Source organism: Neovison vison, chromosome 3 (genome assembly GCF_020171115.1).
Source record: "Neovison vison isolate M4711 chromosome 3, ASM_NN_V1, whole genome shotgun sequence".
Taxonomy (NCBI): domain Eukaryota; kingdom Metazoa; phylum Chordata; class Mammalia; order Carnivora; family Mustelidae; genus Neogale; species Neogale vison.
This window is the reverse complement of record NC_058093.1, coordinates 98,014,081-98,038,807: the sequence shown is the minus strand read 5'-3', so window position 1 is coordinate 98,038,807 and position 24,727 is coordinate 98,014,081. Positions and strand designations below refer to the sequence as shown.

General features: G+C 35.5%; 1 protein-coding gene across 1 annotated transcript in view; it reads right to left on the bottom strand.

Annotated features, from left to right (window-relative positions):
- The window catches only part of NCKAP5 (NCK associated protein 5), a 962,745-nt gene that overhangs the window by 501,828 nt on the left and 436,190 nt on the right, over positions 1–24,727 (bottom strand). Inside the window, 1 exon segment of the mRNA XM_044242595.1 lies at positions 16,236–16,299. Coding sequence (XP_044098530.1) covers positions 16,236–16,299 — 64 coding nt within the window.

Below are 24,727 nucleotides of genomic sequence, written 5' to 3'. Positions count from 1 at the left end.
AATCCCATAAAGTTATGTACAAACTCCTATGTTTATCTCTGAGAAATGCATTTATATTTTAGTAATATATTTATTAGTACTTGTAAAATGAGACTGACCCTTGGGCAGTGCACACATGGGGAAAAAAAAAACAGTACTATCAACACTATGAAAAATGAACTAACATTAGAATCACAACTGACAGAAGGCAGGTCAGACCTTGAAGCTTGACCCTAAGCTGGTAAATGACCAGCTAAAATAAATAAAAACATCAACATTTCCCTTTATATTCAAGTAGGACCAAGAGTCTCATGGTAGATTATTCAAAATGTCTGAGACACAGTCCAAGATTACTCAACATAGGAAGAATTGGGAACATCTCAACTCATGAGAAAAAAGATAATCAACAAACACCAACCCCTAGATGCTACAGATGTCGTAATTTTTTTTTAAAGACTTTAAAAAAGAAAATAGATCATTCTTTCAAAAGGAAGAGCAAACCATTGAAATGAGTGGAGAAGCAGAATATCTTACCAAGAAATAGAAGACGCAAAGAAAAAAAAAAGTGTTAAAACTGAAAAATATTAAAAAAAGGAAATAAAATAGAAAACTAAAAAATAGAAAAAACAAAATAAAATATTCACTTGTTTGACTCAGCTGACTAGAGACAACCAAAAAACAATCTATAAATGTGAAGATAGATGAATCAATAGAAATTGTCCAGTCTGTTCAAGAAAGGAAAAAAAAAAAAAAAAAGAATAGAAACTCAGAAAACTGTGAGTTCTGGCAATTTGAGAAGGATAGAGGAAGAATGAGGTGAGAAAAAAAGATGGTCAAATACATAAACCTTCTAATACAAGAGGCTCAATAAACCCACAACATGGTAATTTCAAAGATCTCTATGCTTCAAAACATCATAATCACATTGTGGGAAACTGAAGATGAAACAAAGCAAATGCAAACAAAGCAACAAAAGACCAAAATTGAGAAACAATAAATCCAATTATTACAGATTTCTCATCAGAAATATTAGAAGCCAAAAGGAAGTGGAATACCATTTTTAAAGTTCTGAAAGAATTAGTAACATTCAGACAATAAAAATTTTAATAAGTTTCATTTCATTAACACTAAAACCTAGAAAATAGGGTTAAATTTAATAATAAGATATTCAAGAGCTGACAGCTGTAAATTACTGCTGAGAGGTAGTAGGGAAATGTAAATAAACAGATTTACATCATGTTCAAAAATTGAAAGATTCAATATTGTTAAGATGTCACTTCTGTCCACATTAATATAAAGGTTCAATACTAGAATAAACACATTCACAGGAGATGTTTTAAGGAAATTGATAAGGTTATTCTAATGCCAGCATGGAAATCAAAGAGACTGAGAGTAATGAAAATATTTTGGAGAAGAACAATTATACTACTTCATTTTAGAGCTCATTATAAATTCACAATAATTGAACAAGGCAGCATTTGCAAAGGATAGAAAAAACAGATATATGGAACAGAGGTGAGAATCCAAATATAGAGTTATACATAAGAGGCAATGGTTCCCAAAACCAGCACCAAAGTGACTCAATAAAAGAAACGAGGTCATTTCAAAAAAAAGTGATAAAAAATATGTGAATATCTGTATTTTTAAAAATGAACCACAAGACACCACAGATAAAAATTAAATCCCAATGAATCAAAGATCTAAACATAAACCCAAAACTATAAAGCTTCTAGAGAAAAAAAAAATGGTATTTCAATCAACATAGGGTATGGAAAAATTATCTGATTACAGAAAAAGCTGTGAAAGAAAAAAACAACAATAAATAGAATGTCATCTATGTTAAAATGCTTCTGCTTGTCAAAAGACACCATTATTTCAAATGAATAGGCAAACCAAAGAATGGGAAAAACTCTGCAACACCTATTTTGACAACAGACTTATATTCAAAATATAGAACAAACTCATGCAAATTAGTAAGAAAACTTTTCATTTCCCTCAAATAAGCACAAATTACCAAACATATAAAGGGACAATAAGTGGGTGAAAGTGCTCAAAATCTTTCATTATCAAGGAAATGCAAATTAATTCACAATGAGATACCAAGACATCAATGACAATGTTTAAAGTTAAAAAGACTCAAAGTTTCAAATACCAGCCAGGATGTCAGCCGACCAAAATTCTCATAGATTTCTGGTTGAAATGTGAAATGGAACAGCTCTTTTGGAAAACAAAATGACCATTTCTAATACACTACACATACATTTAACATAAGATCCAGCAGTTCCACTCGGTATTTGTCCAAGAGAAATAAAAATATTTACCCATAATAATGATTTACACATGAATGTTCATAGTATCTTAATTCATATGGCTAACAACTAGAAACTACCCAGAAGTTTAATTACAGAATAGATAACATATGTGTATTTGCACAAAGAAATAGTACTCAGCAATATAAGGGAATAAACTACTAATATACACAATGTAATCAATGAATGTCAAAAACATTATACTCGGGTGCACGTGCCCCTTTGGATCACTAGGTTTGTATCTTTAGGGTAAATACCCAGTAGTGCAATTGCTGGGTCATAGGGCAGTTCTATTTTCAACATTTTGAGGAACATCCATGCTGTTTTCCAGAGTGGTTACACCAGCTTGCCACAATAGCCAAACTATGGAAAGAACCTAGATGTCCATCAACAGATGAATGGATAAAGAATATGTGGTATATATACACAATGGAATACTATGCAGCCATCAAAAGAAATGAAGTCTTGTCATTTGCTACAACATAGATGGAACTAGAGCGTATCATGCTCAGCGAAATAAGTCAAGCAGAGAAAGACAACTATCATATGATCTCCCTCACATGAGGAAGTGGTGATGCAACATGGGAGCTTAAGTGGGTAGGAGAAGAATAAATGAAACAAAATGGGATTGGGAGGGAGACAACATAAGTGACTCTTAATCTCACAAAACAAACTGAGGGTTGCTGGGGGGAGGGGGGTTGGGAGAAGGGGGGTGGGGTTATGGACATTGGGGAGGGTATGTGCTTTGGTGAGTGCTGTGAAGTGTGTAAACCTGGCGATTCACAGACCTGTACCCCTGGGGATAAAAATATATGTTTATAAAAAATTAAAAAATTAAAAAGGAAAACATTATACTCTGTGAAAACATTAGACACAAAAAATGTGTACTCTACATTTCATCCATAACAAGTAAAAATGTCAACAAACTGAATCTAACCAATTCAATGCAATCCCTACCAAAAATCTTAGTTGACATTTTTTTTTTACCCCCCAGAAATTAACAAGGTGATCCTAAAATTCATATGGAGATGCAAAGGGCCTAGAAGAGTCAAAACAATCTTGAAAAAGAATGAGGCAAACCTTAAGAGAGTCTTAAGGAAGCAAACTGAAGTTTGCTGGAGGGAAGATGGGTGGCATATGGGGTAACTGGGTGATGGGCATTAAGGCAGGCACTTGATGTAATGAGCACTTGGGAGTTATATGGAACTGAAGAATCACTAAATTCTACCCCCAAAACTAATACGACATCAATAAACCCAAAAGTAAGAGCTAAAACTATAAAACTCTTAGAGGAAGCCTTTTGTGATCTTGGTTAATCCTCGACTTCTTAGATATGATACAAAAAGTGACAAAGGAAAAGACGGATAAATTTATAATCCTTCAAAATTAAAAACTTTGGTGTTTTAAAGGAAATTATCAAAGTAAAAAGGAAACCTACAGAATGGGACAAAGTATTTACAAAATCACATATGTGATATGGACGGATATAACCACAAAAAGAAATGTACATGAATTTCATAGCTGCCTTATTTATAACAGATCAAACTGGAAAAAAATCCAAATATCTATTGAAAGGAAACATGGATAATCCCATTGTAGAATATTCATACAATGAAATACTAATTGGCTATTAAGAAACAAGTAAAACCTACTGAGACACACAATACATGAATGAATCTCAAATGTTGAAGGAAATAAAACACAACAGAATACATACTGTATAAAACTTATATAAAATTGAAGAATAGGCAAAAATAATGTGTGAATATATCAAGTATACCAGAGGGGGATTGTATAACTGTAAAGGGTTAAGAGGGAACTTTTTGTGGCAATAAAAATATTCTATGTCTCAACCAGGGTGTAGGCACTGTAAGTGAATACATCTGTCTAAACTCAACAAATTGGACATATGTACGTTTCATTGTATATAAATTTTGCTTCAATTTTTAAAAGTATAAGGAGAAGAGAAGGTACTTGCTTCACGGTGTTCTATACCTCTCTGTTCCCCTTTCAAATGCAAAATACAGAATCAAAGAAGGCCATTTTAGCCTCACAAAAGACTATGAGATACTTCTTTATACTTAAGTAGTCTTCAGAAATTCCTGTCCTGTTTGATAAACAGAAAAAAACCCTGAATAGTTTCCAAGTTTTCTGATAGATAGTCTATCTCCAATATGTGACTTGGAATAAAAGGAAAGTGGACATTTAATCAAATCTTACTACGGGCCAGGTCTGAGGTCACCAAGAAAGGGGAGTAAGAATATAGCTCCATCTGAAGACCCTGAGATCATGATTTGAGCCCAAATCAAGAGTTGGTTGCTAAACCAACTAAGCCACCCTGGTGACACCATTCTAGATTTATTCCTATGTACATTAAAAAAAAAAAATGACTTTAAGTACTATCTTTTAAAACCACACTTTAAGAGTTGATAATTGATATGTTCAATTCCTATTGACTTCTGTATATTCATTTTATATCCAACAATCTTCTTAAAGTTTAAGAGGATGCTAGATTTTCTATTTAGACAACTATTATTTGCAAATAATACACATTTTGCTTTTTTTTCCCAATCCTTATATCATTTATTTTTTTTAGAGATTTATTTGAGAGAGTGAGAGACAGAGCATGAAAGCAGAGGGGGAGGGGCAGAAGGAGAAGCGGTCTCGCTGCTAGCTGCTAGGCAGGGAGACCAGTGTGGGGTCAATCACAGGATGCTGGAATCATGACCTAAGCCGAAGGCAAATGCTTAACTGACCGAGCCACCTAGGTGCCCCTATCACTTATTTATCTTAAAGTACAATGAAAAGAAGCAGTAAGAGGAGGCATCCTGGTCTGGTTACAGATTTTAAAAGGAATACTTCTGACTTTTCAGCATTAAGTACAATGCTTACTGAAGATTTTCAGTGGGCATCTTTTATCTACATAAAGAAATGCCCTTTTATTCTTAGCTGACTAAATCTTTTTAAAAAATTATAAACTGGGGTTGAATTTTATCGAATTTTTTATTCTGTATCTTGTGAAAACGTATTTTCTCTATTTAATCTATTACCACTGTCAACTGCATTAATCCCTTTTCTGATGTTAAGCAATCATTGCATTCCTAGAATAAATACCACTTTAAAAAACAAGCTTCATAAAAGTGAGTTGGCACCTACCACTTGTATCTTGATTTTTAAATACCCTTGTCATAAAAGGAAACAATGCTCCTTAGGGAAATGGCTGATTCTAACACTGTGGCAGGAAATATACAAGATGAGACCAAAGCATCTTGAAATGGCAGAAATTAAGAAAGTGCTAAGGAAAAAGGAAGGAACAAAGAAAGGAACAAGGGCGGGGGGATAAAAGATGTCCTGTGTTTATAAATTTGAAAAATTATTATTGTTAAAATGACAATATTTCCAAAACCCATTTGTAGTTCAATGCAATCCTTATAAAGATTCCAATGGCATCTTTTAAAATAGGAAAAAATGATCCTAAAATTTATATGGAACCAAAACAAACAAACAAACCCAAATAACCAAAGCAAACCTGAAAATGAAGAACAAAGTGGGAGGCATCAAGCTATATCATAAGGTCACAGTGGTTAAAACAGTATGATAAAACGTTTTAAACAGTTAAAAACTGGCATACAGACAGACACATAGATTGATGAAACAGAATTGAACACGAATAAACCTAAGCCCATATAGTCAACTAATTTTATAAAGGAGCCAAAATACTCAGCGGGAAAAAGACAGTTTCTTCAGTAACAGTGCTGGTGAATATTCATATTCACATGCAAAAGAAACAAACTAGACCCCTATCTTTCCTACTCACAAAAATCAACATGAAATGAATTAAAGGCTGAAATATAAGACCTGAAACCACAATACTACCCAAAGAACATATAAAAAAAAAAGCTCCTTGATATGACTCTTGACAATTGTCTTCAAATGGCACCTAAAGCACAAACAACAAAATGAAAAATAAAGAAATGAGACTATGATAAACTCAAAATTTTCTACATTGCAAAAGGAACAACCAAAAAAAAAAAATGAAAAAGACAATACATGCAATGATTAAAAATATTTGCAAATCACATATTTGATAAGGGGTTAATATTCAAAATATATAGGCAACTCATAAAACCCAAGAGGAAAAAAATTAAAATTTAAAAAATGGGCAAAGGACCTGAACAGACATTTTGCCAAAGTAGATATATAAGTAGTACATAGGTACATGAAAAGATGTTCAACATAAGGAATCATTAAGGAAACACAAATGGAAACAGTAGAGATACCACCTCATGCCTGTTAGAATGGCCAGCATTGAAAAGACAAAGACAACAATGCTGGTGAGGATGCAGAGGAAAGGAAACTCATGCACTGTTGGTGGGAATGTGCACTGGTGTGGCCACTATGAAAAACAGCATGGAGTTTCCAAAAAAATTAAAAATATAAGTATCATATAATCTATCAGTTTCACTTCCTGGAATATATATAAAAGAAATGAAATCACTATGTCAAAGACATATGTGTACTTCCATGTTCATAGCAGCACTATTTACAATAGCCAAGACACAAAAACAACCTAAGTGTTCACTGATGGATGAATGGATAAAGAAAGTGTGGCATACATATGTATATATAATTTGTTGAATTCATTATATACATAATATATAATATGTAATATGTAATAATAATATATAATGTATTACATATTATATAGAATATTTAATAATAATAATAAAATTCATTATATACATAATGAATTCAACAAAATGAAGAAATCGTGCCCCTTATAGCAATAGATGAACCTTGAGAGTATTATGCTAGTTAAAGTATGTCAAACAAAGAAAGACAAATATTACATGATCTCACTTATATGTGGAATCGAAATTTTTAAAAATAACTCAAAGAATAAAAGATGAGATTTGTGATTATAGCAGCAAGGGTAAAATGGGATGAACGTGGTCAAAGGCACAAACTTCCAGTTATAAGATAAATAAGTACTGGAGAAAAACGTATAATGTGATAACTGTAGTTACTATTGCTATATAATATATACAAGTTGTTAAGAGTAGATCCTAAGAGTTTTCATCACAAAGAAAAAAATATTTCTGTCTGTGGTGATGGATGTTAACTGAACCTACTTTGGTCATCATTTCATAGCACATGTAAGTCAAGTCATTATGCTGTATATACCAAATTTATACAATGCTGTATGTCAATTGCATCTCACTAAAACTGGGGAAAAAAAGAGAAGAAATAATGAGCCAACAAAAACAATGATAGCACTGTATCAATGGGCACAGGAGCCAATGGAAGTAGTTCCTAATGCCCCAAGCTTAAATAATTTCAGCAGTAAAAAATAGTTTATATTGGTTGATAAGCCTTTATATAAAGTAAACATCAATATATTCATAATATAGGTACATGACTGAAAATAATGGGGAAGAAGAGACAAAAATGCCATGCAGAAGAATCCAAATAATTTATGTAGATACTTCACCCTCAAGGAGGTGGAACCAACTCAACAATCCAAAAGTATGGGCTATGCATTCTGACTTCCTTCCAGAGAGAAGAGTATGGAAAGTGGTGGGTGCAGAGAAACTTCATGGTGGAAACCTGGCAAACCCTACCTCAACGATGTCAACCATATACCTCAACAGTCTTAAGTTATATTGATAATGTGTAACCTGGATATGAAGGGGTGAAGATGACACTTTAATTTGTGGTCTACCTTTCAAAAATAAGTCATTTAAAAAAAAAATCAGACAAATCTCAATGAGACAAATCCCTAAAATTCCCTAACTAGTATTCAAAACTGCCAAGTTCATCAAAAGCAAGGAATCTATCACAACCAAAAAAAACTTTAGGAGACATGCAGCTGAATGTATTGTATATGCTGGCTGGGATTTTGAAAGACAAAAAGGACATAATGTATAACTAGGGAAATCTGAATAATTGTGGAGTTTAGTTAATAGTAATGTACCAATATCGGTTCATTAATTGTGACAGATGTATCACAGTAACGTTAAGATGTTAAGAGTTGGAGAAATTGTATGGGACATATGGGAACTCTCCATATTATCTCTGCAATTTTTTTTTTAAACATTTAACTGTTCTAGAAATAAAAGCTTATTTTTAAACAATGACCTGGGGTAGTTCTCTCATTTTCTTTTTCAGTCCCAGTATGTGTAAAACAGTATCTCCTTCACTAAAGTTTGGCTGAACTCTGTAAAATCATCAAAGCCTGATAGCCTTTTAGGGTGAAAATATTTTAAAATTTCAAATAAATTTTTTTTAACATTTATAAAAGTAAGAAGAAAGACAATAAAGCCTCAACTTCTATAGTTACCAAATATGGCCAATTTCATTTCCTCTAAATGACTAAACTCCCTCTTTCAGTATTATTTTAAAGCTAGACATCACAGAAACCTAGAAAAACCTAGTCACTTTACTGGTAAATATTCCTGCATATATCTCTAAATAGTAAGGACTCAAAACACACAACCATAATAATAAGAGTATACCTAAATATTTATAATGCAATATCAAATACCCAGTGTTTACATGGTCCAATGGTCTTATCATTTTTATCTGTAAATAGAGAAATTAGTATTGCTGACAATTTTATGCTATTTCTTCATTTTGTACTTCTCTCATTGCTATTTTATTATTTCTTTCTTCTTTATTTAGGTACATTTTATTTTTCCTTATTACTATTTGACTGGATGATTAATCAATTTTAAATCTATTCTTTGCCAATTTCATGCATTTAATTTAATACATTTAATACATTTCACTCTAATTATTAATTTAATTACATCTCAAAAGTACTGCTTTCATTGTCACTAAGTTTAAATATTTCTAAGTTCGTTTTTAATTTAAAAATAAATTACTTAAGGGGCACCTGGGTGGCTCAGTGGGTTAAGCCTTTGCCTTCCGCTCAGGTCATGATCTCAGGGTCCTGGGATAGAGCCCCTTGTAGATCAGGCTCTCTGCTCAGCGGGAAGTCTGCTTCCCCCTCTCTCTCTGCCTGCCTCTCTGTCTACTGTGATCTCTCTCTCACTGTTGGATAAATAAGTAAAATCTTTAAAAAATGAATTACTTAAAATATTATATTTTAATTTTCAGAGTTGTCCAAAAGACTTTTTGTTACTGATTTCTGATACTACTGGCTGAAAAGGGATCGTGAGAAGTAGGACACTGATATATTTGTATAACAAGTATTTGATTTCTTTTTACATTTCATGAAAGTAAGGAGCTCATTATATTCTCTGCTGGATATGTTGAAAAAATAAATGAACAAAATAATATACAGGGCCTATTTCCAAAATTTAGTTTATATACAGAAATATGTCCTGAAGTTTAACACCTACCATTTTAAAACATTAGTAAATTAAAAGCCAAGTAGGTATGACTTTCTAAGTTGGCTTTTATAAAGAAAAACAAAAAGTTCTGGCTCTTTTTCCAAATATATAATGTGGATCTATTTCAACCAATGATAAATACTGTAAATGATGTATCATCCCAGATATTTCTCTTCTTTGGATGATACTTAAAACAACTGAAATGATTGCTTCTAACATCAACATATTAACGCAAGAGATAAGTCCAAGCTTTCCATACTGCTAAAAACACAGTTTTTCAAAAAGCACTTATACTTTAACACACTAATGGTGACCAGAAAGAGAAATTTTTTAAAAAAATTACAGTTGAACAGAAAAATAGTATTTGAAAATTATTTACCTGATGAAGGGTTAATGTCCAAAACATATGAAGAACTCAAACAGTTCAATAATAAAAAACAATTCAATTAAAAAATGGGCAGAGGAGCTGAATAAAGATTTTTTTTACAGAGAAGACAGATAGAGGATACATAATAGGCTCATAGAATGGTGCTCAACTTCACTTTCATCCGGGAAGTACAAACCCAAACCACAATGAGAGACCAACTCACAATAACACAACGTATTAGAACGACTATTATATACATAAGACACAAAAATCATCCATGATGTGAAGAAAAGAAAGCTCTTGTGTGTTGTTGGTGGGAATGTAAATTGGTGTAGCCACTATATAGAGGTTTTTCAAAAAATTAAGAATAGAAGTACCATATGATCCAGCAATTTCACTTCTGGGTACTTATTCAGAGGAAAAAAATACTATCTTGAAGAGATATCTGTACCTCCGTGTTCACTGCAGCATTATTTAAAACAGCCAAGTTATGCGAACAACCTCAGTGCCCAAAAACAGAGGAAAGGATAAGGAAAATGGAACATATATATTTATGTAGTGGAATATTATTCAACCATGAAAAGAAGAAAATCTTGCCATTTACAACAATGTGGATGGACCTTGAAAGCAATACACTAAGTGAAATCAGTCAGATGGAGAAAGACAAATACCATATGACCTTATTTGTGAAATCTTTAAAAAAAAATGAAATGAAATCATAGATACAGAAAACAGACTAGCAGGTGCCAGAGGTGGGGATGAGCAAAATGGATGAAGGTGGTCAAAGGTACAAATTTCCAGTTACAAAATAAAAAAAATTCTTAGAATATAATATATAGCATCATTACTATAGTTAAGAATACTTTATTTTACATTTTCAAGTTTAAGAGAATCTTAACAATTCTTATCAAAAGAAAAAAATTTAGAACTATGAATAATGATGGATGTTAACTAGACTTACTGTGGTAACATTTCACTATATATACACCCATATCATGTGTTGTGCGTCATAAACTAATAAAATATTTTATGTTAACAGTATCTTTTTAAAAAGGAAAAAGAAGCACTTAATTCACCTTGGTCCCAACCTAACCCCCTATCTTTGACTCCAGATGGAAAATCAGATGTATGACCTACTGGACTATTGTGAACAACAAACTTTTATCAAAACTATATCCTGACCCCAAGAAAACTAATAGTAAGAATTGGCATTCCTAGAGACAATGGCTCTATGCTCCCTTAGTCCTGGGCTTCCAAACTCTGAATTCCCCTTCTTGGAAGTCTTCTGTCTATCAGAGTCCAGACTCTACAGTTATCTATACAGCTCTTCAGCAATGTCAAGAAGGGCATACTAAGCAAAACCAAGATAGTTCACCAAGGCTATGTTAACCTGGACTGTGTGCAATGTTCCTGTTTTCGTATGTGTCTCTTAAGTTAAGAGGAATGACCTCTTCTTGTTTAATTAATAGGTATTGAACACTGCACTACAGAGGTGAAGGTTCTATACGTGTTCTTCCCCGAGCTTGTATCTCCAACCCCCCCAACTCCAGTGTCAGCACCATAGCTGGCTATCCACACTGTGGCTCTGAATGAGCGAGATGTATTGAGGGCTTCTGGGGCCATGAGTTTGCCTTGTCCTCCAGGAAGGATGTCACAGTGGGTCCAAGGATTCTGATCTTCCTACTTCCTCAAACTCTTCTGTTTTTTCTTCAAATTCCTGTTCTGCCAATATCTCAATCCCATTATTCCTTGGAAGATCATTGTGAGGAAAAAAAGGGAGGGTATGATAATGAATTTAGCTAACCATCAGTATGGTAACATCGAGGCAATATCTGAATATCTCGAGGCAGAAAAAAAGGGAATCTTACAACAGGGCAAATGGGCTTCCTCTGTTTCCTTTCCTAGTGCCTTGAGATGAGAAATCAAGAATTAATAGTTTTCTTTTTCCCAAGTAGAAATTACCCAGTGAGACGAAAAGGAAACATATCTAAGATTTTGCATAATTAGCCAAAGCATTTTAAAAATTATGTCTGGAAGAGTATTAGTGTTCTGTAGACATTAATATCTCTTTGATAAAAAAAAAGTTAAACAGTGGCACAAGTGATATTCTTCTAAAAATTTAATATCAGCTTAAGAAAACAGCAAATATACTTAAGCCAGTTTCCTTGTCATTTTGAAATGGTCTCACTACAATATTTTGTTGTGTGGTAGATACATATAAAATGCTCTTTAATCTTTTTAAAAATCTAAACACATATTTTAACTCATAAATTCTTATTGTTATTCATAAATAAAATTGTCTTTCCAAGTTTGGAGGAGAAAGTATAATCACAAGGAATCTGGCCTACAAAATGTTAAGTAAACTATCAATTTCTAGTAACTAAAACAATTTAGAATCTTGTAAGAATCAATAACAGCTAATGAGTCCAGTAACTCATGCAGATTAATAGGGGTATTTGGAATACAGTAAAGGTGACAGTAAAGTTTAGACTATTTAATAAATGATTTGGGGAAAATATTCCTTTTGATCCTTATCTCACACTAACTTAATTCCATCTAGATGATGTCAAGATTAACAGAAAGAAAAAAACTATATATTTTCTAAAAATAATGATAATGAATATCTTTTATTCCTGGGGTAGAATGAGCCTTTTTTTATATAGCCAAATTTAAGATGACATTAAAGTCTTAAGGACAGAATAGATTTCATACGTAAACTGAACCAGTGTTAGGGGGTACAAGAGAAAAGAGAATCTCCAAGAATGAAGACAAAATGATTTTACAGTCGTTTTTGAAAAATAATAAAAAGCAAGTATAAAAACAATAGTGAGTTATTTCATGAGAGTCAAAAACAAAGGAAACAAATATGAAATATCCAATTACTGAAAGAAAGGTTTTCCAAATAAATACTTAGGTCAACAGAACAAAAGAACGGGCAGAACTGATAAAAACTAGTAATGTGCCCAAGCCCACATAGCTACTACTGGCAGAGACGGACTTTGAATCCAGACCTGCCTCACTCCCAAGGTCACAGTCTCTTTATCCCCACATTTGTATGAACTAGCCATTAAACAGCAATCTCTCTATATGAAGTGTGGTACTCTGGATTGAATCCTAGATCATAAAATGGAAATTATTGGGAAAACTGGTGAAACTCTAATAAAACCTGAAGTTTGGTTAATAGCAACAGGCCAAGGGTAATCTCTTAGTTGTTAAAACTATGGCATACTTATGGAAGACATTAACATTAGAAAACAGATCAAGGGGATACAGATGTGAAACTTCCTTTAAGGCTAAAATTATTCCAAAATAAAAAGTGTGTTAAAAAATAAAATAAACCTCTCAAAAATGGTGCCTTGAATACTATCTTAAAACTTTTAAGTAAAGAGATTGCACAAAGTCAAATTTTTAAAATTTGCATTTTACATTAAAGACCCTGATTATAAAATGTTCACTGATATTCTAAAAATCAATACCTTCCTCAACTGTATCTTTTTTTTCAAAATACTTAACTTTCCATACAATTTTTCCTTTCCGGTGGATAAAAATAAACATTACTGTAAATAGTAGTCTTTTTAACAATGTGATGTGCTTGTGATGAACTCTTTTTCTCTTCTGCTATAGACATGACAAATGTTCTGGGCTTGTAACAGCAAGAATCAAATTTAGAGGATGAACAGAACGCCTGACTTTAGGAACTGTCAGATACTGAAAGAATCAGGACTTCAGAAATAAATGAATCCAAGGAGCAGAAAAGCTGTAGCACGTAATTAAGTAGAAAACTCAGAGGTAAGTAAAGAGGAGAAAAACACTGAGAAAGAGGGAGAACAAACAAAGTAAAGGGCATTAATGAAAATCAGAGCTTATGGTGTCTCTAAGGAATTGAGATGTGATAAATTATGGAAGGGGGTAAACAGTTCTATGAATAGTAGTAAATCACATCATGTCACTGCTTTCAACGGCTCCTATCACTCCCAGCGTGAGCCGGAGATCCCTGGCTTACCCCTCTGTCCTCCATCGTTTCACTGATTGTATCTTTTACTATTCACCCTCTCCCCACCAACATGCTCCAGCCAGCTTGTCTCCAGGCTTTTCCTCGGGCACCCCAATCCTCTGTATGCTGAACTCTCAGACTAGAATGATTCTCTCCCAGATATCACCACTGTTCACTCCTTTGCCTCCTTCAAGTTTTGCTCAAATACTAACTTTCCGGTGATTTACGTCTTTGGCACATTATTTAAAATAGTGATGCCCTAGAACTCCCAATCTCTCCTACCCTGATCTTGTTTTTTCATAGCTGTTTCCACCATCTATCACTCTAAATACTTCCAATGTCTGTCTGGTCTCCACAACCATTAGAATGTAAGTTCTCGGGTTTTTGCCTGGTCCCCCCGCACCACCCCATCTGAAGTTTCCCCAGGGCCTAGGACAGTGTGAGGCACAGAGTAGGTGCCCAATGAATGCTTGTTAAATCAATCAACACGTTAAGTGCGATTTTTCATTGCCATGACTAAAATAAGAATAAGAAAATACTGGGAACATTTCCGAAGTTGTTTTTTGAGCAATGAGAGTAATCTTTTTGTGTCCTTGTGTTTTTCTGATGCTGAACAATTATTACAATGTTTCTAAAGGGGTTTTTTATCCTGTTAAAGACTACAGAGTTATATGCCTGAGATTACTTCAGCTGAGATCCATTCACTGGCAGTCAGAAAGAGATATTCTTTAGAGGCCTGTTCTTAAGAGCTTAAATAGCATTTAGCTATTATGAGGAAAAGCTCCCTATCATAAAAACTTTACATAACAAATGTTCAGTGGCGTGATCCACTAAGTTAATGGAATATTAAATTCCAACCTCCTCATTTTGAAGATGAAAAATTTGTATAGAAAAAAAAATATATATATATATGAAGTGAGGTATAGAAAAGTTGTCACTTCTTAACATTCACCATGTACAACAGCAGCTAGCCTGAAACAAAAGACTTAAAACATCGCAGAATGGCCTAGTCCATACACATATCCCAATGCCATCAAAATCCAGATTGGGCATTTTTAGTTCCCTATGTGACTAAATGTTCATTTTCTCCAACCTATTTCTGTTTCATTTCTCAAAGATGCTTGTGAGCAGTTGTTTCCTTTTGTTTGAACATTTAAGATTCTCACTGCATTAAGATCACTAGAATTGCAAACAGTGTGATCCCCTAAATATTTTAGCATGCTCAAAGGCCACTGCACCATTCCAGAGCCCACTAAACATTCAGGCTCTTGCTCCACACCTTTATCCTCCCTGAGAGAAGTGCAAGGCCAGCATATTTTACCAATTTCTTATTCTTTTCGGGGGATGACTCGTCTTAACTCTCATGAAATCAAACAAGCAGTCTGCAGGGTCTGAAAATGTGTCATTTTTTTTTTAAAAAAAAATATAATTCTTGTGCTGAAAAATTTCACCTGTGCCTCTGTTTTGTCTTAAGTGAAAAAAAAAAAAATCTGCTGTCATTTTTTTTTTTTTTTTTTTTGCTCAGAGGTAGCAGCAGCAGTTAAATCCACACATGTCCGCACCCTGGGACCCCAGACAGTCATCTCTGATGTTAGAGCGGCACGCAGGCAGAGACTTTTGCAAAGAGAGTCGATAAAATGAAGTTGCTATGGACCAAAACAACCATATTGATTTTTAGTATGATTCAAAACACAAGGAAACATCCGTTTTCTGAACGGCACATGCTGAGAAGGACAGGGAAAAACACACTGCAATAGTGCAGAGAAAGAAAAGGTGGAAGACAAGTGCATTAGCAAACCTCTTCATTTTCTCTTAGGTTGTTTGTTTCTAAGTTCAAAGAACTGAGAGGCTAGAGCTGTGTTGAACTGTTCTTAGCTGAGAACCCAACACTGCTCATTTACTGACACTCCGCTCACAGCTGGAAGCCGGGGTCTTTAGGAAATAAAGCCATATAACCAGTCTGAATGTTTGAACGTCCCCTTCAAAGCACAGATAGTTCTTTTTCTCAATTAATCCCACCCTTGCTCTCCGCTCTCCCTCCCTCTCTCCCTGTCTGCAAATGGCAGAACTGTCCAAACTGCATTAGGAAAAAACACATTATTTACCAATACATCCTTAAGTTTGCTGCAAGTAAATATTTTCCTTAGATGTCCTTAAGGAGACAAAATGCTTTTCAAGCAGAGACCTTTGGAAGGGAGGTACAAGATCAGGAGAGACCAGCCAGCACTTACCATGGCCCCCTCACTTCCTCTCTGGGCAACTTCTCGCTGCAGCCGGGCCACAGCCAATTTCTCCCTGGGGAAACAAAAGCACGTGGTTAGCTGCCTATTCTTCTCAGGGTAGAGGTACACTGGCATGGCTTTGAAACATTCTTTTGAGGTCTCCAGAGGAACTCCTTCCCTGGTTTAGCTCACTTCCTCCACTAAACTTTCTATAAATATTTAAAGTCATTCGTGCATTGTTTTCATTCAGTGTCATGAAAGAGATTTTTTTTTTTTGCCTTGGATTTTATAAAAGCCAAATAAACCCTAAATGCTAAGTAAAAGCTTCCCTTTACGTCCATGAACATATATAACTTGAAACAAATTTTCCTGTGGCGAAAATATTTCAGTGGTCCTTTCTGTATCAACTTTGCTTACATAGAGTTATTTTAATTTCTTTTGTTGTTCTTTACTGATGGAGAATTGTAAAAGGCAAACAGGCTTGAATCTTGAATTGATATTCTTGAAATTATAATAGAAAATCACTTACAGACTTGCCACATCAAAGTACCATGCTCTTATATATGTCTGACAACACTATAATAGGCTTTATTATCCCCATTTACAAATTTGGAAACTGAGGCTCAGATAGGCTCAGCTCCCAGCTGGTATGCATCAATTGTATTAGGATCAAACTTTAGGCTTTCTTTATCTCACAAATCCTAAATTAAAAATGTGCTTATCGTTTTTCAGGGCTTAGAAAATATGTAAAATTGAAAAGCATTTATTTTAGCATTCTTTATTTTACAATGGGGTCCATTTTGTATCTTTATAATTGTAATTCTGATTTCAATTAGAATATAATTCAATATTCACCAGAATCTCAAGAATGTTTGGTAAAGTGATAGATACTACACTTTGGATAGCTAATGATTCTTAAGAAAAAAGGTTACAGATGAACCTTTCCAGTAATCTTCCAATCTTAGTATTAGCACCGATTTTCCCCCAAATCCTTCTGTCGTTATCAAGTGGTGAAACCATTTGTGCGATATTTCATCCCTCAGCCTTCCCTCTACATGGGACTGGCTATTTGGCTACTAGCGAACAGCAAGGAAACAACCAAATTCCTAGCTGAGTGAGAGGATTTCTCCAGGCCTAACTGCTTGGGTCTTTGAAATGCCTACGACTGCCAAGAAGACATGTGCTTTAGTTTGGTTACAGTTAAGTCAATTTTTTTAGTAGGAATAGTTCTCTTTGAATTCGTGCCTACAGAGACACATTAGAAGAAGAAAACTAGAACCAGGAGATCCCTGAGGAGAACAAGTTTTGGGAGCTCGGGGCAGGACCCATGCATAGAGCCTGAGGGAAACAAACTCAAGAGGAAGAAGCCAGGCAGAGATGAAATCATGCTCCTCTTTGTCAGGTGAGCAACAAAGAAATCTCTGTGTTCTCTGACCCAAATCTTAATGAGCAGATGAAAGGAGCAAAGAATTGAAAGAGAAGAACAAGACTGACTTCCGGTTTAATATGAAAAATAAACACATGGTAGATACAAGGACAAAGAAACCAAAGAACAGGGGCGCCTGGGTGGCTCAGTGGGTTAAGCCGCTGCCTTCGGCTCAGGTCATGATCTCAGGGTCTTGGGATCGAGTCCCGCATCGGGCTCTCTGCTCAGCAGGGAGCCTGCTTCCTTCTCTCTCTCTGCTTGCCTCTCCATCTACTTGTGATTTCTCTCTGTCAAATAAATAAATAAAATCTTAAAAAAAAAAAAAAAAGAAAGAAACCAAAGAACATACCCTATACTTTATGAGCAGTTCAACTAAGTATATACACAACAGAAGTGCATAGGTATGTTCAGTAAATGACATGAACTAGAATATTCATAGATGCACTCTTTGTTATCACCTTAAACTAAAAATGTGCACCCCATGAACAACAGAATGGGTAAACTTCTTTTTTTTTTTTAAAGATTTTATTTATTTATTTGACAGAGAGATATCACAAGTAGGCAGAGAGGCAGGCAGAGAGAGAGAGAGGAGGAAGCAGGCTCCCCTGCTGAGCAGAGAACCCGATGCGGGACTTGATCCCAGGACCCTGAGATCATGACCTGAGCCGAAGGCAGCGGCTTAACCCACTGAGCCACCCAGGCGCCCCGAATGGGTAAACTTCTACATAATCATACATAGGGTACCAAAAAGTACTGAGGAGGAGTCATGTATACCTGATCACAACAACATAGAGAGTACCACAGCAGATGAAAGGATGGAAAGAGCAAACAGAGAAGACTGTATAGTTTATGATTCCATTTATATAAAGTCCAGGGGCGCCTGGGTGGCTCAGTGGGTTGAGGCCTCTGCCTTCAGCTCAGGTCATGATCCCAGTGTCCTGGGAGCGAGCCCCATGTCGGGCTCTCTGCTCAGCAGGGAGCCTGCTTCCCCCTCCTCTCTCTGCCTGCCTCTCTGCCTACTTGTGATTTCTGTCTGTCAAATGAATAATAATAATAAAAAAAAATCTTATGTAAAGTCCGGAAACCGGCAAAACTCCTATGTAGTTCAATAAGACAAGACAAAGAAAAGATGTGAATGTCAAAAAAGAGAAAGTGAAATTGTCTCTATTCACAGATAAGCACTTTTCAAATAGAGAATACTAAGGAACTTACTAAAACAGCTATACGACTAATAAGTGCGTTTAGCAAAGTCACAGATACAAGCCAATACACAAAAAGCAATTGTGTTTTTACATACTAGCATCAAATAACTGGAAAATTTTTTTTAATTTATTTACAATAGTGTCAGAACATAAAACACTTAGGAAATAAATTTACAAAAGGTTTGTCAGGATACTACAGTGAAAACTATGAAATGACTGGTCAGAACAATTAAAGGAGACTACACACACTCTCTCTCTCTCTGTGTCTCTGTATCTCTGCCTCTCTGTAGATTCAGATCTCTTGAAAGGTCTCAGGAACACTCAGCATCTTAGGACCACACTTCAAGAAATTAACCTAGAAGATACAGAAGTAGAAATGGAAGAACAGTCTAGAAAATTTCCTGGACTCATTATTCCTGATTGCTGAATCTTCAGCATAAGATTGAATATGTATGCTAACAGCATGTTAATTTTTTACAAGAGCAGTTTAGCATAAAGAAGACATTCCTAGAAACAGAGCAAAGTCTATCTTAGCACAATCATCCTACTAAATGATGAAAAGAGTCCTCGCACAGCTTAAAGGTTAGAAATATCACAATTTTATCCTTAAAAGAGTTTGCCTTATAACACTATTGGGAATTTTCACACAGTATAGGTTCATGTGAAATCTTATAAAACCCAATTTGAAAGAGAAATTTAACAGATTTGGCCATTACCTAGTTTTTAAGAAGGCAAATGTTCCTAAGTCATGAATTTTATATTCTGCCCACACATTCCATTTTTAGGCATTTAATAAACAGTGAGTGAACCAATGTGAAAGGCTCATCTTCGAAGTGGCAGCATGTTAGCCATCTGAGTTGGTAAAACAGAGCAAAATCAATATGTAGAAACTGGAAATACCTGCTTATGTTTGACCTACCACCACATGACCAGAAATGTACCCAACTTCAAACAGTCACGTGGATATGTGTAACACACGCATGAGAAATCCCGGTGTAGTCTGAGTCACAGAAATGACAATCCCCAGAATGAGCCCTGCAACCTAGAGCTCCTTATTTATATAAGTTTTAAACTTGCTTAAGTCTAGTTACTTGAGAGCTATGCTGATTCAAAGTAGTGAGCTAGTGAATGAGCAGAATTCGTGGGAATAGCAAATACAACTGTCTCTTTAAAACCATGCTCTGGGGGCAGCTGGGTGGGTCAATGGGTTAAGCCTCTGCCTTTGGCTCAGGTCATGGTCTCAGGGTCCTGGGATCGAGCCCCACATCAGGCTCTCTGCTGAGCAGAGAGCCTGCTTCCTCCTCTCTCTCTGCCTGCCTCTCTGCCTACTTGTGATCTCTCTCTCTCTCTCTGCTAAACAAATAAATAAAATCTTCCCCAAAAAATGCTCTGTAATTGGTTTAAATCATTTATTCGGGAAATGCAATATACATAATGTCATGAAGCAGGCATCTCTAAGACTTGTAAGTAACAGCTGGGTTTTCTATGGTACAGGAAGGACAAGACCAGTACCATCTGAGTCCCAGTAAGCAAAGCATCCCAATTTTGACCTATTTTATGCCATAAGTTTCTGAATCCTATTTCCTTTGAAAAGCGGTTCAAGGCCAAAAAAAACAAAAAAGAATACTTTCTTGAGGTTTGGTACTTTCTATCTCTCAAATCTGTTGGTGTGTCATGTATTTGCAAGATTTTTGTTTTTAGTAGGAATTATATTTTATTTTTGTATGAAAGGGTTGTCATTCTTGATAAAAATTTAAGGAAGTGGCAGAGTTATCAGATGGGTGAAAGTATCTATGGTGAAAATCTGAGCATTTCTAGATGTTCTCATTTCTCGGCTCAAATTAACAACTTAGTCAAAGTATTAAAAATAAGTGCCTTTTCTATAGTCATCTCATTTGCCCTTGGGTTCAGCAGTCCCTTGGCAAACCATATCTTCAAACTCCCAAGGTCCCAATATATGTGGGGAAACCAAATGGGACCAGCATCTTTTTCATGCAAATTCAGGGTTCTTAAAAACAGCTTTGTTCAAAAATAACGAAAGCATCCTTGACTTGCATGCTACCCAAGGCAAATTAAACACAGTCACATACATATACACTCTTGCTCCTATTTGAGGACTTTAGCTCATCTGTTGGAAACAGACAACTGTGCTTTTGCAATGCATTACTGTTTTGTTTTGTGTTTGTAGCAAAGCCAGTAGCTTATTATGAAGGGGGTATTGACTTTAGGATTGCAAAACAAATGCCCAGGGATATTTTATTGAGAGCTGTGGATCCTTATTTATAGAACAGGCATAAAAGAAGAATAAAAAGAATATACACACAATGAAACAAACAAACAAACAAAGATCCACAAACACTTCCTTTTCAGTTAAATGCAAAGAGAATTCTTCCCTCCAACAGGGATGAAACAGAACTACTTTCCTTACTCGATGTTTTACCCAAAAGGTGAATTCGTCCCAGGTTTCTGAAGTCTATCAGTATCGTCCCAGATAATTTCAACTCAAGATAAGAAAGAACACTACCAGAAAGTATTTATATGAACCTCGGATCTTCCCCATACCACGGACATAAATGTAGCTTCAGCCCTTGGGGAAGACTGTTCTCCATGAAGACAACAGGAAGTTGGCATTTGTAAAGTCCAGAGAAGACCTGCGAGGTCTGCATCCTCAGAGAAACAATCAGCAGCTTGCAGGAGAGGACTATATTCAGCTGTGATGTGTGGAGACCACAAACTTAAGGGCAGCATAGACCCATCTGTTGCATGAGTGTCAAAAGCAGGCCTGTCTAGAGACAAATCAATGTTCTATTGCAACTCTAAAGTGGCCCAGGCACACCGCCTGAATGAGTGAGAATGAAACCAGTGAGCAGCCCTGCTCTCCACCAAGCAGATGGGACCCCCCCTGAGGATACCCTGGAGGAAGAGCAGCACCAGCTTGCAGCCTAACTGTGAAGAATTATGTCTACTCATTGTGAGTCTCGTTGCCCCAAACTACTCAATACAAACAATGCATTAGGCACACCAGTGAAACTGTCCTTAGAGTAGGTACTCTGTGTTTTGATGAAACTGCCAGATAATCTGTGTCATCTCTACTTGACTTTGTAGAAAAACAAAGAATAATAGGAAATAAAATAAATTATAATCAACTAGAACAAAAATATTAGAACTAGAACAAAAAATTAGGGCTAGGCATGCTCATATGTATATTTAAAAAGAAAAAAAGAATTTTGTTGGCATTTTATAAACCCAAAGATACTGTGGTATTAAAGAATCCTACAGTATCCCCCAAACAACCCTAACTTCATGTTAGTTTCGGTTCTTAGGTTAAACTCTTATATTCCAAAGTGTTTCAAATTATTTAAATACAAGGGGCGTTAGAGAGGAGTAGGGAATTTGGGTAAATTGGAAGGGGAGGTGAACCATGAGAGACTATGGACTCTGAAAAACAATCTGAGGGGTTTGAAGTGGCGGGGGGGGTGGGAGGTTGGGGTACCAGGTGGTGGGTATGATAGAGGGCACAGCTTGCATGGAGCACTGGGTGTGGTGAAAAAATAATGAATAATGTTTTTCTGAAAATAAATAAATTGAAAAAAAATATATTTAAATACATAAATAGTTATGTATGATTGATAGATGCATCAATCTCTTTTAATTTATTCAGTATGTTCTGCTAAGTGACCATATAATCCAATGATGATGAAAATTCTGATTCATTCACATTCATAAACAATGTGAATTTATTCTCTGCCTGGCACTCTTTTCGGGCCCGGGAAATACAAATAACTAGATGGTCCCACTTTCAGAGAGCTCAAGGTCAGAAAGACAGCACACCTAAGCAAAACTGTGCCTTAAGATGTCCTAAGCACAACACAAGAGTACTGCATTCAAAGCTGGATTTTAACCATTAAAGCTAGGTGATAATTTTATCAGAAAATTGAAATTGAACCTCCTTTAAATGGGAAGATACAGTCCACTATTTTTAAAATACACTCATTTTTCTAAAGTTCATACATCTCAGCAACACGTCATACAGGGAAAACAGGTTTTTCCTCATAAATATTTTAACAATGAAGAATCTCTGTAACATGTTTTCACTGTGATTCCCTAAATTTCTCAAGTCTTTTTAATGGAATGGTATTAGACTTGACTGGCCCTTTGAGTCATGGTTTCATCCAGGTCACTTCTTTTGGAGACATGTGACTTATCTTGCCTCTTCCTTTTCAATACATTGTATCACCACATCCTCAACTTAAAAAGAGAAGAGTTAATAGCTAACATATAGTCAATGATTACTATATCAAGCACTACCCTCAACACTTTACATTAAACATTTCTACCTCAAATAATGCCATGACATGAGTATCATCATCCTCTCTGTGGTATACTGCAATGATTCTCAGAATTTTTGGATCTGAAACCTCTTTACATTTTTGAAAACAATCACCAAGGACTCCAAAGACTTTTGTTTCTGTGGGTTCTCCCGATCAACATTTACCATATTCCCAATTAAACTGAGATTTTTGATAATACATACTAATTTATTGGGAATAATAGTAATTCCATCACAGGTTAATGTAAGCACAATATAATTGTGAATATAGCTATAGATTCTAAAACAAAAATCAGTAAGAAGAGTGGCATTGTTTTATACATTTGCAAATCTCTTTAATATCTGGCTGACAAAAATGACATCTGGATTCTCCTTTCTCTGTCTATATTCAGAAGGCTGCAATGTCACAGGGTGAATAGCTTCTGACAAACCAGTATATGCCCATGACCAAGGACAGTGAGAAAGGTGAAGTAATATTTTAGTCTTCTTATAAAATTAGGTTTGACTTATAGATGCCTGTAAAGGTCATAGACCCCTTGGAGTCCTGTGGCCCACAGCTGGAGCACTGTTGATACACCTTCCATGGGGAAACTAAGGCTCAAGCTGATGAAAAACATGCCCATCATGCCACTGCTATTAAGTTTAAATACCGCCATGCAGGTTTTCCAAAAATGCAAAACAGCACTGAATACATATTCAGTTAAAATCTCACTTGTTAAACTTGTACCTCCGTATCCACTATCCCCTGTTACTACAAACTCTACTGCTAGGGAAGTAGTCACAAATAATGCATGAAATTATTGAGGTTTCTGAGGAAAACACACATTCCTAACCACTTTAATGCCAATCAATATGAAAACTGCTAATAGAACTTTTCTGGAATACGCAAAATTCCACCTCCATTTCTTGCAGAGTGGAATAAAAATAGTAATCAAACTCCAAACATAAACCAATGCTCAGGCATAAATTTTGTTTCAATTAACAGCACACCCCTAGCCCCCCAGCATTTTTCCCTACAAAGATATCACCAAATGCCTAAAAGAAATTAGACAGATGATTACTGTCACTTATACCTTGGGGCAGAGAGTCACACTGAAAATTCTGAGCAAAGGTTTCAATGAATCATCGGCCTACCCCGTTTATGAGTGGGCCCTAAGAATATGAGCATGGTGGTGACCTAGTATGTCTGTAAGGCAAGCAGATCAGCTCCCCCAGGAGGCCTAGGACCATTCTCTGCAGACACAGGCATCCTGGGGAGTCACCCGCCACAGAAGAATGACAATGCCGAGTGCCAGGTGCCCTTGTCGAGTGGGCAGATGGGGAGACCAGTGGCAGCAGTCCCTGCATAACAGCTAAATTAATTAGCCTTTCCAAAGCAGATCATCTAATTACTCATCCACTCAGATATTCAGCACGAGAAAAGAATTTGAGAAACTTCTAGACATAGAACCCAGATGAAACAAACTTCTTCATGCACTTCTTCCAATAAGTAGTGACTATGTTGCCCCAAAACTTTAAAATGCAAACATTTACCCTCTTATTA